We start from the raw sequence: 14,755 nt of genomic DNA, 5'->3' as shown, positions 1-14,755 counted from the left end.
GGAGGAGGAGGAGGAGGAGGAGGAGGAGGAGGAGGAGGAGGAGGAGGAGGAGGAGGAGGAGGAGGAGGAGGAGGAGAAGGAGGAGGAGGGGGTGGGGGAGCCTGGGTCAACTTTGGAGCCTCTGGAAGGCTCTGATGAAGAATCAAAGTCAGAGTCCTCTGTCAGGGCCCAGGTAGAGAGGCAGCTATCTTCGGGGCCCGGAGATAAGTAAAGGGGAGGAACAGATGGGGTCTGTCCCAGATGCCCATATGTAAGAAAAGAGGAGAGCAGGGGAGAGCAGGGGAGGGGAGGGGAGGGGAGAGAGGAGAGGAGAGGAGAGGAGAGAGCAATGGAAGGCAAAAAGTCAGCTCTCAGGAAAAAGAAAACCTAGACCAGGGGTAGGCCACCTCGGCTCTTTTATGACTCATGGACTTCAACTCCCAGAATTCCAGCCATGCTGAGGGGAAAGGGAGAGGTTTCCAAGCTGAGCCATGCTGGCTCAGGAATTCTGGGAGTTGAAGTCCACAAGTCATAAAAGAGCCAAGGTTGCCTACCACTGACCTAGACGCTAGCTAGCCAGGCCTTCCCTAGCTGGGAAATAAATCGTAGGGATTTGGGAGTGGCCTATTGTTGCAGGTTTTCCAGGACACATCAATCATATTGGATTCCTTTGCCAGAACCAGGCTTTTCAGGACTACTTGCTCTGTCTTTGAAGTGCCAGCTGAGTCTCCCTGCCTGGAACTAATAGGGAGTGAATGTCCCTCGGCCGGTGTGAACAGGGACTGCTTCTGCTTGCCTTACTCCTTGGAAGGCTTTGTATCTGGGCGTCTCAAATGAACAGAGACGGTTCTTACCCCGTGTCAGAGAGGGAAAGACTTTCCTTTGGGACTACTTCTTTTCAGTTTCGTCTGCCCAGCATGAACAAAGATCGTTCCTGCCCTGTTTTAATAGAAGTGGTTTGTTTTACTCGCGAATAAGCGGTTTCTCGTTACTTGCGAAGGCTGGGTCAGAACAGGTGCAAAGCGGCCTGTGGTCCACTTGGGGGAGACAGGTGAGTCTCCGCCCTTCAAGTAGGCGGAAATTGAGCCATATCCCACTCCTCTGGAGCACAAGGGGCCAAGGGGTCAGGCCACTGAGCAGAAGGATGGGGGTGGTTTGAGTTCACCCAGGAGCACCTGCAGGTGCCCTTCCCTTGGCAATATGGCTGAGTGAGGAAACTGATGGGCAGTTAATGCCCTGTACTCTATATAAAATGGATTCGAATCCCATCCCAGGGGGCACTTCTTCCAGCTGATAGTGATTCTGGGGCTTAGGCTGTGGTTATCCTCACAAGGGTTAAACAGCAGAGGAAAGCCCTGGGCCCAAGGGCGAGGAAATCCTGCAGCTATTTCTACATTTTGCTTCCTGCCGACAATGCAAGGTGATGGTCAGTGCCGGCCATCCAGAATTTTCCTCTTTTCCTCCCATTGAAAACAGAATCCGGGATCAAAACTTCATCTGGTGATGCTGTATATCCTAGAAAGGCAAAAGGTGGAAGGAGACATGCGCCAGCTGGGACTCGAACCCAGGTCGCAAGATTGGGAACCCTGCATGATGCCCCTACACCACTGGCACAGCCGTTGAGATCCTGCCTCAAGAGAAGCAGTAATTATAGCCAGGCTTTCTCCTTTCCCATCTGATGGCGGGAGAGAGGAGCACACTGTGCCTTGTGATCGAGGTATCTTATTGCTGTCTACCAGCCCCCGAGGGGGAGGCCTGTGCCAGGTCTCTGTGGCGCAAGGGGTTAGCGCGTCTGGCTGTTAACCAGAAGGATGGTGGTTCGAGCCCACCCAGGGACGGCCTGCTTGATGGCGTGATTCAAAGATAAAGGCGATGGATTGAGTGCTGCATCCAGTTTTTCCTCTGGAGGCTTCAGTTCTCAGTCCTTTTTCTCACTAAATATTCGGCCATCTTCCGCATATTTTTTACCTTCTAGAGGGCAGATGGAAGAACAAGGCAGACTTGTTCACAATCAGCGAGTAAGGCGAAAGGGAGAGGAATCGCCCGGCGTGTCCTCAGCTGCTTCCTTGCAACAGAGAAGCGCTGGAGTGGCTCAAGGCAGCCTGCAGCGGTCCTCGGTGGGAGCTCTCCAGGGTCCTGAAACAGCTGCCTGTGGCAAAGATTATTAGGCCACCTTACTTGTAGGATGGCAAAAGGGAGGAGGAGGAGGAGAACAGCTGAAAATCACATCTGACTCACAACTTAAAAAGTTACCATTAATGCCTTCTCAGTGTCTGGGCAGTTGCTGAAATCGTTTGCCTACCAAGTAAAATAGGCAGCTGGGTTGAGAAGCAGAAGCATTAAACATAAGAGCAATGATGGCGAACCTTTTAGAGACCGAGTGCCCAAACTGCAACCCAAAACCCACTTATGCATTGTCGGGTGCCGGGTGGGTGTGGCCCATTGGGTGGGCATGGCTGCGGTGGTAACAGCAGACTGGGTGGGACTAAAAAGTTCAATCAATCAATTCCAACTTTGCAAGATCTTTTTTTTTCCCTGCAAGAAGTTGAAATTGACTGATTGATTGAACCTTTTTTTGAAGGCCTAGGACTGGGGTTATGGCACGCGTGTCCACAGAGAGAGTTCTGAGTGCCACCTCTGGCACCCGTGCCATAGGTTCGCCACCACTAACATAGAGGGTCTTTGGCACTCGAGGCCAAGAGATGTTAAACGCACAACAAAACGTGGTTGATTGTACGGTTGCCAGCATGGAAAAACGAAAAGTGCTTGGACACATTTTTAACCAGCTGGCAGCCATCTCTTAGAAAAAAAATATTCTCCTCTGGTCTCTTCTGGTGTGGGGACTGAAGGCAGAGCCTGCATCTCTGGGGCAAAGGATGCTTCTGTTGCATCAATCTGGCAGTTTACAGTGTGACGCTCCCCCTGTAGCCCTATAGGGGATGGGGGGGGAGCCATTCTGTTCTGCATCAGCTGTTACATCCAAGGGAGTCGAGGGGGAGGCCTCTGCCTGTCTCTGTGGCGCAAGCGGTTAGCGCGTCTGGCTGTTAACCAGAAGGTTGGTGGTTCGAGCCCACCCAGGGACGGCCGTGGGTGCCCCGCCCCTTTGACGAGGTGGCCGAGTGGTGAAGGTGATGGACTGCTAATCCATTGTGCTCTGCATGCGTGGGTTCGAATCCCACCCTCGTCGGCACCTTTTCCTTCTGGTTGCAGGATTTGGGGTGAAAGGATTAGTTTTTGTTGATCCCTCCAGTTCTATCTTAGGCTATTTTCAGAATTTCTTTTTTTGACAAGACACATAACATCACCATCCAAACTAATCTCTGTTGTGAATATTTTGGGGGTTTTTCCCCCTAGTATTTTTCACAGACAACTATCCTTTGGGTTTCCAGCACCAGGGAAGGATAACTGCCAGACTGAATTAAGGAACCAAATCACGTTTATATATCTGGCAATATGCTACATACATTGACCAGGAAGCCCCCCCCTCCCCAGTTAGTCTTATTAGTCATTAATGATCTCGCCTGAATATTTATTTTTAATTCTGTTTCGTAACAGATTTCTAAACCACCTCTGGATTTTCTGCAGAGTGATTGTATTAAAAAAAGAAAAAGACCTCTACAGGTGGTCCTCAACTTACGATCACAACTGAGCCCAAGGTTTCTGTGGTTAAGCAAGAGAAATGAGTTTTGTCCCATTTTACAATGTTTCTTCCCACAATTGTTAAGTGACTCACTGACATTGTTAAGTTAGTTGGTTATTAAAAGAATATGGCTTCCCTATTTGGTTGTCAGACGGCCACAAAAAAGTGATCATGTCACCCCAGGACACTGCAACTGTCATAAATATGGGCCAGTTGTCTTAATTCTGATCACCTGACCCTGGGAATGTGGCAACGGTGGTAAAGGTGAAAAAATGTTCGTAAGTTGTTTTTTTTTCAGCGCTGTTGTAACTTCGAATGATTACTAAATGAAGGGTTATAAGTTGAGGACTATCCGTACAGAAATGAAGTAATAACAATAAACAAATAAAACTCTGCCTCCCAGCTCATGGGTGGTGGAGCATGAGGAAGTCCCCTGCCGAGAGCCCGCTCATTCCCAGCTCTGTTCTTTGAGGCAGCTTAACAGCTCAGGGCGGGATGATGGTCTTGACAGGTGACAGGTCATGAATGATGCAACCTAGAACTAAGGAGAAATTTCCTGACAGTTAGAACAATTAATCAGTGGAACAACCTGCCCGCAGAAGTTGTGAATGCTCCAGCACTGGAAATATTAAGAAGAGATTGGACAACCATTTGTCCAAAATGGTATAGGGCAGGGGTAGGCAACCCTGGCTCTTTTATGACTCGTGGACTTCAACTCCCAGAATTCCTGAGCCAGCATGGCTCAGCTTGGAAACTCTCCCTTTCCCTTCAGCATGGCTGGCTCAGGAATTATGGGAGTTGAAGTCCAGGAGTCATAAAAGAGCCAAGGTTGCCTACCCCTGGTACAGGGTTTCCTGCCTAAGCAAGGGGTTGGACTAGATGACCTCCAAGGTCCCTTCCAAATCTTCTAATCTATTCTGATGGTTCTCTCCTTTGCTGCTTCAGTGAAACTACAGCACAGGACTGTATTGTTGTTGTTAGTTGCGAAGTTGTGTCCGACCCATCTTGACCCCATGGACACTGTTCCTCCAGGCCTTCCTGTCTTCTACCATCTTCTGGAGTCCATTTAAGCTCACGCCTACTGCTTCAGGGACTCCACCCAGCCACCTTCTTCTCTGTCATCCCCAAATGGCAAATGGAGAAGAAAAATTGCGCAACAGTGGTAGATGAATCCCAAACCATAGTCCTTACTATCACATTGTTAGGAGGGCAGCTTTCGTGCTCTCCAGATGGTGCAGCTTCGGCTGACTTGACTTTTGGGACCCACCCCGTGAGTGTTCTTGATGGCCAACTTCTAGGTGGCCAAGATTTGTCCTTAACATCTTGGGGTGGGTGGATGGAAACCACGCTGCATGGGGCAACAATGCGCCCACACGACCTGCACACAAATACGAAACTAGGATTTCCGGTGATTTTTATTTCCTCTGCATGGTTTGTTTGGACTAAATCAAGCCAATCCAGCAGTTATTTGAGTGGTGGAGTTATCCAGCCAGAGTGAGGGGTGGATTAAAGACACAAGTGGACTTGGAATTTATCCAAGGAAGGAAGCAGCAAAGGCCATACCCTCCTGAAAATCTCTGAAGGCTTTATCTTCCTGTTCCCAACAGAATGCAGCCAGTCTGGCAAGACTGTTGTAACAAACACAAAGTAACAACAAAGAAACAACTCTGATCAGTTCAGGGTATACAAGTAGTCCTCAAGTTATAACAGTTGGGATCAGAATTTCTCTTGCTAAGCAAGGTGGTTGACTCATGACTCATTTTAATACCACTTTACAAGGCCTTGGTAAGGCCACACTTGGAATACGGCATCCAGTTTTGGTCACCGCGATGTAAAAAAGATGCTGAGATTCTAGAAAGAGTACAGAGAAGAGCAACAAAGATGATTAGGGGACCAGAGGCTAAAACATAGAAGGAACGGCTGCTGGAATTGGGTATGTCTAGTCTAGTAAAGAGAAGGGTGAAGGGGGACAGGATAGCAGTGTTCCAGTATCTCAAGGGCTGCCCCAAAGAAGACGGAGTGAAGCTATTTTCCAAGGCGCCTGAAGGCAGGACAAGAAGCAACAGATGGAAACTAATCAAGGAGAGAAGCAACCTAGAACTAAGGAGAAACTTCCTGACAGTTAGAACAATTAACCAGTGGAACAACCTGCCTCCAGAAGCGGTGAATGCTCCAACAATGGAAGTTTTTAAGAAGAGATTGGACAGCCATTTGTCTAAAATGGTATAGGCTAGGGGTACACTGTGACAATTGTCAGTGCAAAGGCTGGTCTTTTATCAGTGCTGGTGTAACGTTCTTTTTTGTATTTATTTTCGTTTACCCACAAGAATAAAATACAAAGCAGAAAAACAAACATCCAACATTAACAAAGAAAAAAAAGAGAGAAAAATTATTTGTGTACAAAAGAAAGGGGAAAAAAACAATTCCCAAATGTCAAATATATCTAACTTTAAACATAAAGAATCCACCCTGGTCGGCTGCTGAAAAATATAGTTTTCAACTTAACAACAGTTCATTTAGTGACCATTCAAAGTTGCAATGGCACTAAAATGTGACTTATGACCGTTTTTCATAGTTACGACCTTTGCAACATTCCCCAGGATGATGTGATCAAAATTCAGACGCTTGGTAACTGGTTCATATTGACGACCGTTGCTGTCATGTGGTCCTCTTTTTATGACCTTCTGACAAATTCAAGGGGGTAGCCAGATTCACTTAACAACCAGGCTACTAACTCATCCACTGCAGTGATTCACTTAACAACTGAGGCAAGAAAGGTCATAAAACAGGACAAAATTCCCTTAACAAATGTCTCACTTAACAAGAGAAATTTTGGACTCAATTTTTGACTACCTGTATATTTAAAAAAAAAGCTGATAGGTTCTTCTTCCCTTGCATAACAGGTCTACAAATAATTATGAACTTTCCCATCCTTATTCAATGAAAGTACTGCATTAAATAAACAGATATTCCAGATGAAAGAATCTTTCTATCTAATAATCAAACAGAACCAACATCTAATGGGCTGTTCTAACTTTCAACAGGCTAAACCAGGGGTAGGCCACCTTGGCTCTTTTATGACTCGTGGACTTCAACTCCCAGAATTCCTGAGCCAGTATGGCTCAGCTTGGAAACCTCTCCCTTTTCCCTCAGCATGGCTGGCTCAGGAATTCTGGGAGTTGAAGTCCACGAGTCATAAAAGAGCCACGGTGGCCTGCCCCTGGGCCAAACAAATGGTTGTAAGTTGAGACCTATCTGCACTTATTTTTTAAACTGAAAGTTAACCATTGATCTATATTTGGTGTGAGACATGCAAGCTCCAGTAAGAGAATAAGCAATTGGGTGTAAGTATCCCCAATTCCAGTGCTGACATATGTATCGACTCTGAAAAGCCACAGAGGCAAAACTATTTTAACTAACCTTTTCCCCTCACCTTCAATTATGGATTGCCTGGATCACGTGGCCATGGGGATGTTGCAACGGTGTGAAAAACGGACATAAGTGTCATGCCTCCCTCTGAGCCTGAATCTGCGGAGGAAAATGAGCTGGAACGGGACCCTATGGAGGTCGAGGGAGAGGTGTCTGTGGCTTCAGAAGAATGTGGGGAAGAGCAGGCCGAGGCAAGCCAGGGCCCTTCAGGATTAGGACAGGAGGAACAGGAGAGGCAGAGTTCAGGCGATAAGCAAGGGCCACCACCACCTGATCCTAGAGCACAGAGAGTGGAGAGAAGGAGGGAACAACTGCAGGCAGTCTCAATTACTGGGAGGAGAGCGTCCCGCCCTTCTCCACAAGGAACACCTGGAGATTGAGATTTAAGGTGACGCTGTGGGGAGGGGCATTTGTCAGGAACAAATACTGATTCTTGGAGTATTGTGTATTGTTGCTGATTTCTTGTTCTGTGACTTCTGTTTGGAAACCTGGAAACCTGAACTATTGGATTGACTGACCACATTACTTGTATGTTTAAAGACCTTGGACTGTATTTCAGATTCTCTCTTTTGAAAACTGCTCAGGCAAGCAAGGATTCAAACAGACTCCTTGAGTTTATGTTTTCTTCCTTGTTATCTCTATGGCCTTGAGTACTTTTTTATGCTAATCAGACTGTATTTGAACCTATTTTCAGCCAGAGTCAGCTAAAGGTGTGTGTGCGTGTGTTCTTTTGTTGGAGTCTTGCCAGCAAAAGTGGGAGCATTTAGGGAAAATTTGGAGCAATAAAAGAACTGTTTGAATTGCCAGCTGACTGCATTGCCTCTGTGCTGTCCCCTGGGTCATCACAATAAGTCACTTTTTTCAGTGCTGTTGTAACTACGAATGGTCACTAAACGCATTGTTTTCAGTCGAGGACTACTTGTATGCCTATGATCTCTCTCCCAGCTTTGCTCCCTGATGGGTATTGAGATCTGATCTTCCCTCTAAGTGATTCTCACTGCTTGAGCTCCTGTATGGATTGTCTCCAGTGTGAATGCGTTCATGTGTCATCAAGCCGGACTTCTGACAAAAGGTTTTCCCGCAGCGGGCGCACTGATACGGTTTCACTCCAGTGTGAATTCGCTCGTGGGTGATGAGGTTTGACCCATCGGTGAAGCTCTTGAGGCACACAGAGCACTGATATGGTTTCACTCCGGTGTGGATTCTTTCGTGAACCCTCAGGACCGCAGTAGTGCGGAAATTCTTCCCACAGCTGGAACACCTGTAGGGCTTCTCCCCAAGGTGGATTTTTTCATGGATGCTAAGGGTTCCCTTCTGACGGAAAGCCTTCCCGCATGTCAAGCATTTGAAAGGCTTCTCGTCCCTGTGGATTTTTTCGTGGACGGTGAGAGTCCCCTTTTGCCGGAAGCTCTTCTCGCAATACGTGCATCGGTACGGCTTCTCTCCTGTGTGGATCCTCTTGTGGGTGATGAGGCTGGAGCTGCTGGTAAAGGTTTTCTGGCAGGTGGAACACCGAAAGGGAACCTCGCCGGTATGGATTCTCCTGTGGGCCTTTATTTGGGCAGATTTACGAAAAGCGACGCCGCATTCTGTACACGTGTATGGCTTCTCTCCAGTGTGAATTCTTTCGTGAACCCGAAAACTAGAGCTCCGCTGGAAACGTTTTCCACAGTGGCACTGGTGGATTTTATGGCCGGTCCCGGCTTCTTCTGGATCAGAATCACTTTTACCAACAGAAACAACGTTGTCCAAACTTCTTTTTGGGGAATTCCATTCTGTTTCTGAATCCTCCTGGTTCTTAGGCCTCACTTCCTCCTTGCAACGCTGGGAGGGTATGTTGTCTCTTTTTAGTATCTCATTTTCCAGTTCCTCAGAAATGCCCTGATGAAGATGGTTGTCTTGGTTCATCAGTCTGCAATGGCCACCTTGAGGAAGGAAGAAGATCAAAAGTCTTCAGATAAAGCTCAGGTGACATTCTAGGTCAGGGGTAGGCAACCTCGGCTCTTTTATGACTCATGGACTTCAACTCCCAGAATTCCTAAGTCAGCATAGCATAGCTGACTCAGGAATTCTGGGAGTTGAAGTCCATGAGTCATAAAAGAGCCGAGGTTGCCTACCCGTTCTAGGTCAAAATTCTGCAGGATGAAGGATTCTTCTACAGCAGGGGTGTCAAACTCAATTTCACTGAGGGCTGCATCAGCATTGCAGTTGCCCTTGGGGGGGCTGGGTGGGTGTGGCCAGAGTGGGTGCAGCCTACTGGGTGGACGTGGATGGAGTGGGTGTGGCCTACGGGTGAGCATGGCCAGTTCTACATCATTTGCATCAAGGGTGCCTGTGGGGGCCTGGGCAGGAGTAGGACAGATTTGTGGATCTCTGGCAGAAGGGGGTGGGACCGGGGCAAGTGCCAAGGCATGGTCCACCAGGGCAAGTGCCAAGATGGCCACCACAAAATTGTACATTGGCTCCCGGCTGGCCTGGGTCAGGGCCAAGGCAACGGGGGGCCGTTCCGTCACTGTTTCCAGGATGGCTTCGCGGGCCACATGAAACCACTTCGGGGCCACATCCGGCCCCTGGGCCTTGTGTTTGACATGTCTGTTCTACAGAGTTCACAAACACTTGCTTTTACCACTGCATTAGTCGCGATTCCTTGCTACTGGATTTTATGTAACGTTCCTTAATCTTGTTTAAACATAAGCCTCTTTGAATGTTTACTCACAGGGCATGTATGCTTTTAGGTATCAAATACTTTGTGGCTATTTGGGCTACTCTACTACAAATTTCATGTTGGGGTTTATGTGACACAACCACTCTGTTTTTAAAAAAGAAAGAAAATCTGCACATTCCTGACTTAATAAATCATGGAGAAAGTAAACTTCAACAGCTTCTCCACTTCACAATATATATATATATATATATTGGTGTAAGGAACATTTTGGAGAGGACAATTAATCACTGTCACATGGATTGTTTTTCATCAGAACAAGAGTCCATCTAGCTTGACTCAGATTTGCCCCCTAGATGAGCAGAAAGCTGTAGGTTAAAAAAAAAAAAGACACAAATGCAAACTCTCATTCTATTTCTGGAGCACATTTGTCTTCCTACCTTGTGCAGGATTCAAACCTGATTCCCTCACATCTACAGAATTATACCCAGTGGTGGGATTCAGCCAGTTTGCACCACTTCGGCAGAACCGATAGCTAATTTTTTGCTGCCCAGGCCCAGAATGGACTTTTGGAAGCGGCATCGCACACAGAGAACCGGTTGTTCATATATTTGAATCTCACCACTGATTACACCGCTAGGATCGATGCTAGATTAGAAACTCTTGTTCGGATGATAAAGATCGAAGGTGAAATATTCAACAACTCGGGCTGATCAAATGCAGCTCACCCTTACCAAATGAACTCAGGTCTTTGTCAATCTCCAGCTTCATGTCGTCGGACAGTTGCCATCCCCATGAACCTAATGGTGGAAATGGGTTTCCCTGGGAAGGCTCCTTAATTGCCCCCATCTCCAAAGTACCTGGACTCTGAAACAACACACACACAAAATTATTCAGTGGAACAAAATTCATCCATCAGCTATGACGGGAATAGGCAAGCTACACAGGTCAGTCTTCCCATCTTTCTCTCAATGTGGGGGGGGAGATGAAAACAATTTCCCCTTCAGTTACTCTTAATGGAAGCAGGAGACCAGAGAGCAATGGAGAAATAGACTTGGAACAGGAGTCTTCAAATTTGGTCCTTTTATGACTTGTGGACTTCAACTCCCAGAATTCCTCAGCCAGTGTGCCTGGCTGAGGAATTCTGGCAGTTGAAGTCCACAAGTCATAAAAGGGCCAAGTTTGAAGACCCCTGACTTAGAAGGTACCATTCATCTTCAAAGCTTTGTTCCTTAATTTGATCAAGTATGTCAACAAATTGGAACTAGAGAACCTCTGTTCTCGAACATTGCCTTAGATCAAGGGTTGGCAACCTTGGCTCTTTTATGCCTTGTGGACTTCAACTCCCAGAATTCCTGAGCCAGCATGGCTCAGCTTGGAAACCTCTCCCTTTCCCTCAGCATGGCTAGTTCAGGAATTCTGGGAGTTGAAGTCCACGAGTCATAAAAGAGCCAAGGTTGCCTACCCCTGCCCTATACCATTTCAGAGAAGTGACTGTCTAGGACAGGGGTCTTCAGACTTGGCTCTTTTATGACTCGTGGACTTCCACTCCCAGAATTCCTGAGCCAGCCATGCTGAGGGGAAAGGGAGAGGTTTCTAAGCTGAACCATGCTGGCTCAGGAATTCTGGGAGTTGAAGTCCATGAGTTATAAAAGAGCCAAGGTGGCCTAGCCCTGCCTTAAATATTGGGTACCTTCCGACCACCAAGCTGTATTTTCCTGAAAAAGCAGAGAATGGAAAATGCATTGAACTCCCATTCTGCTCCATCTTCTGGAGAACCAGTTGAAGCACCACCACCAGAGACTTCACCTCTTCCTCCTGTTTCACTGAGCTCCGCTTCAACAGAAACTCTTCAGCCAAGAGCACAGCCCCAGTGCAAGTCTCAGGGCCGTGAGCCCTGACCCAGCTCTGCATCTCCGGAGGCAGGACAGTCAGGAACTGCTCCAGGATCAGCAGTTCCAGGATCTCCTCCTTGGAGCACCTCTCAGCTTTCAACCACTGCCAGCAAAGTTCCTGCAGATGCCTGTAGACAGCCCGGGGCCCCTCTGTCTCCTGGTAGCAAAACTGACGGAAGTCCTGGCGCTGCCTCTCCCTGGCCAGGACCTCCCCTCTCAAGATGGCTGCCTTCACCTTCCCATAGTCTCCTCTGTCTTGGCCACTAAGGCTGTTGAAGGCCTCTTCTGCTTCTCGTCTGAATCCTGGCACAAGAAGAGTCACCCATTGGTCCTGGGGCCATTTGCAGGCAGATGCAACTTGTTCAAAGGAAGTTAGGAAGGCCTTCATGTTGACCCAGGGCGTGGGCTCCTCTATTGTCTGAGCATGGGCCCTCTCAGAGCGAGGACCCTGCAGGCTCCTGAGGAACTCCTGCCACTGGACTTCCCAGCATTCTTGCAATCCCGCTTCAGGTTTGCATTTCATCTGCTGGAGAGGAGCCAGGCCAGAGGGGGTTTTCATTGCCTCCAGGTCTGACCAGAGTTTGACCAGGGAAGCACTTTGTTTCTCCTTCTTCAGCTCTGGGTCCTCCACCGTCTCTTCATCCATGGACATGTTCACCTGCACACTCAGGGTCTCCATCACTTAATCCTTCCTTACTACCAGTCCGTGAATCTTTTGCTAAAATCAGCTTTCTAGTCGGCTGCAAACTGGCCTCTCCTGCAATGAAAAAAATAGATATGTAAAAGCACATTTAGAAAGTCATTCTGCCTCAAAGCTAAATTGATATATTTCTAGACTAGAGTATTGCTGGCCTTCTAGATTTCTTGATTCAAAGACATTTTAGATTCACACCCGTTCCATCCTCTGAATGGTACAGATCAAAGAGTTAACATCATCTTAAATTTAAAACACAACCAAGTATGTTTTTTCCCCTACGTTGCTCACATATGTTAGCAAAGCTCCTGATCAGGGTTTGGGGGTTTTTTTGGGGGGGGGTTGTTGTAAGTTACCCAGAGTTGTTTGACACAAGATGGTGGCAAATAAATTTAATAATAAAAATTAAAATAAATAAATAAAAGAAGAAACTTTGTTCCAGCAGGTTGGCCAAAGAAGAAAATGTTTGTTTGTTTGTTTGTTTGTTTGTTTTACAGAATCTAGATTTTGCAAGCTAGGATGTGAACTATGATTGGGTATGGAAGGGAGATTAAACAGACAGACAGACAGACAGATATGAATGGACGACAGATAGATGATAGATAGATAGATAGATAGATAGATAGATAGATAGATAGATAGATGATAGATAGATGATAGATAGATAGATATGAATGGATGACAGATGATAAAGAGATAGATAGATAGATAGATAGATAGATAGATAGATAGATAGATAGATAGATATGAATGGATAACAGACAGACAGATAGATAGATATGAATAGATGATAGATAGATAGATAGCTGGATAGATAGATAGATATAGATAGATATGAATGGACGACAGACAGACAGATAGATATGAATAGATGATATATAGACAGACAGACAGACAGACAGATATGAATGGACGACAGACAGACAGATATGAATGGACAACAGATAGATATGAATGGATGACAGATGATAGATAGATAGATAGATAGATAGATAGATAGATAGATAGATAGATAGATAGATAGATAGATAGATAGATAGATAGATAGATAGCCAGTCAGATATGAATGGACGACAGATGATAGATAGATAGATAGATAGATAGATAGATAGATAGATAGATAGATAGATAGATAGATAGATAGATAGATAGATAGATATGAATAGATGATAGACAAACAGGCAGACAGATAAATATGAATGAACGATAGACAGACAGACAGACAGACAGATAAAGGTTTCACTCCGGCCAAAACAACAAGGCCACCTATCTTTCTCGCCAGTTACAGAAACTGACCGCGTTCCGTTCAGAAGTTGGCTAACCAACAACCTCCAGTGCCTTCCGCTGCAAAAGCTCGACTTTTGCGTGTCTTCGCGTGCAGACGACGCCGGGGACGACACGAAGGTTTCGAAAGGCGTTGCTGCACTCTCGTATTCGGCAACAGCTTGGAAGACACCGGCGCAATTCCCTTCTCTCTCGCAACTTAGCTCATCTTTCCCTCCAGCGGGCGCGAAGGGCTCCCGTCCTCGCCCCACAGTTAGGAAAAACGGACCCCCCCAGACCTGTTGCTTCCTCCAGAGGAGAAACCGGAGGACCCGAAGAAGCCGGGAATCGCAGCAAAGGTGCGTGAAGTGGGAGGGAGAAGGCGGCGGTGCACGCCGAACACTCATTTCCGGTTCTGATTCGAATTCTTTTTCGGCGGGAGCATCCTTCCTACGCCTCGGCGAGCATTGCCACTCAGACACCCGACTGGGAATCCGAAGTATAAGTTCAGCCTTACTCTAAATTGAACTGGTGCCTCTTGGGTGGTAGTGGTGGTGAAGCCATCCTCATCCTTCCGAAGTCGAGATCTCTATGGTTTTAACCCTTGCCGTTGACACGGCTGCCTCCCACTTTAGGATTTCGCCTGTTCTCCAGTCCCTCTGAGCAGTTTGCAAGGGTGATCACGGATCGGTTTCAAACCAGCAACTTTAACGGAAGGAGAAAAATGATGGGAAAACGAAGGTCTCACCTTCTGGGTCTCCCACCATAGTTCAGGATTTTCCACTACTACACCCATCCTTAAATGGTTTTTTTAAAAAAGAAAATAGACAAGATCAAGAATAGATATGTCCTTAAGTGCCATCTTCATAGACGCAGGCAATCATAGAATCCTAAGATTGGAGAAGACCTCAGAGGTCTTCTGGACAACTGCTGCTCAGGGCAGGAAGCCTCAGACCATCCCTGACAAATGGCTGTCCAACTGTTGCTTGGAAACCTCTAGTGATGAGCCACCACAACTTCAGGAGGCATGCTGTTTCATTGCTTAACAGCTCTCATTGTCAGGAAATTCCTCCTTAATAAAAGCAGAGACATCACCCTGCCAACAAAAGTATGTACAGTCAAGGCCATGGTTTTCCCAGTTGCAATGTATGGCTGTGAAATCTGGACCATCAAAAAGGCTGAGCGCCAAAGAA

At 46.8% G+C, this 14,755-nt stretch overlaps 1 protein-coding gene and 3 non-coding genes across 5 annotated transcripts; 3 read left to right on the top strand and 1 right to left on the bottom strand.

Moving 5' to 3' along the window:
- The first annotated feature begins 1,743 nt into the window (after positions 1–1,743).
- TRNAN-GUU lies at positions 1,744–1,817 on the top strand. Its single transcript has one exon. It is a non-coding gene; the product is annotated as a tRNA-Asn (tRNA).
- A 1,171-nt stretch (positions 1,818–2,988) lies between these two features.
- TRNAN-GUU lies at positions 2,989–3,062 on the top strand. The gene has a single exon. It is a non-coding gene; the product is annotated as a tRNA-Asn (tRNA).
- A 22-nt stretch (positions 3,063–3,084) lies between these two features.
- TRNAS-GCU lies at positions 3,085–3,166 on the top strand. Its single transcript has one exon. It is a non-coding gene; the product is annotated as a tRNA-Ser (tRNA).
- Positions 3,167–6,776: 3,610 nt separating this feature from the next.
- Positions 6,777–14,194, bottom strand: LOC120318222 (zinc finger and SCAN domain-containing protein 31-like). 2 transcript variants are annotated; one of them, XM_039365640.1, is made up of 4 exons: positions 13,596–14,194; positions 11,520–12,362; positions 10,445–10,577; positions 6,777–8,973 (listed from the first exon to the last, which is right to left on the bottom strand). In XM_039365640.1, exons 2-4 carry the CDS (start codon positions 12,282–12,284, stop codon positions 7,976–7,978), a joined length of 1,896 nt encoding a protein of 631 aa, XP_039221574.1. In that variant the 5' UTR covers positions 12,285–12,362; positions 13,596–14,194; the 3' UTR covers positions 6,777–7,975. The 2 variants fall into 2 exon arrangements, with proteins under 2 accessions (XP_039221574.1, XP_039221576.1); XM_039365642.1 differs by having other exon boundaries at positions 11,841–12,362.
- Positions 14,195–14,755: the final 561 nt, after the last annotated feature.

This window comes from Crotalus tigris, unplaced genomic scaffold (assembly GCF_016545835.1).
Source record: "Crotalus tigris isolate CLP2741 ecotype Arizona unplaced genomic scaffold, ASM1654583v1 scf7180000020145.1122116, whole genome shotgun sequence".
Taxonomy (NCBI): domain Eukaryota; kingdom Metazoa; phylum Chordata; class Lepidosauria; order Squamata; family Viperidae; genus Crotalus; species Crotalus tigris.
This window is presented reverse-complemented; position numbering and strand designations above follow the sequence as displayed.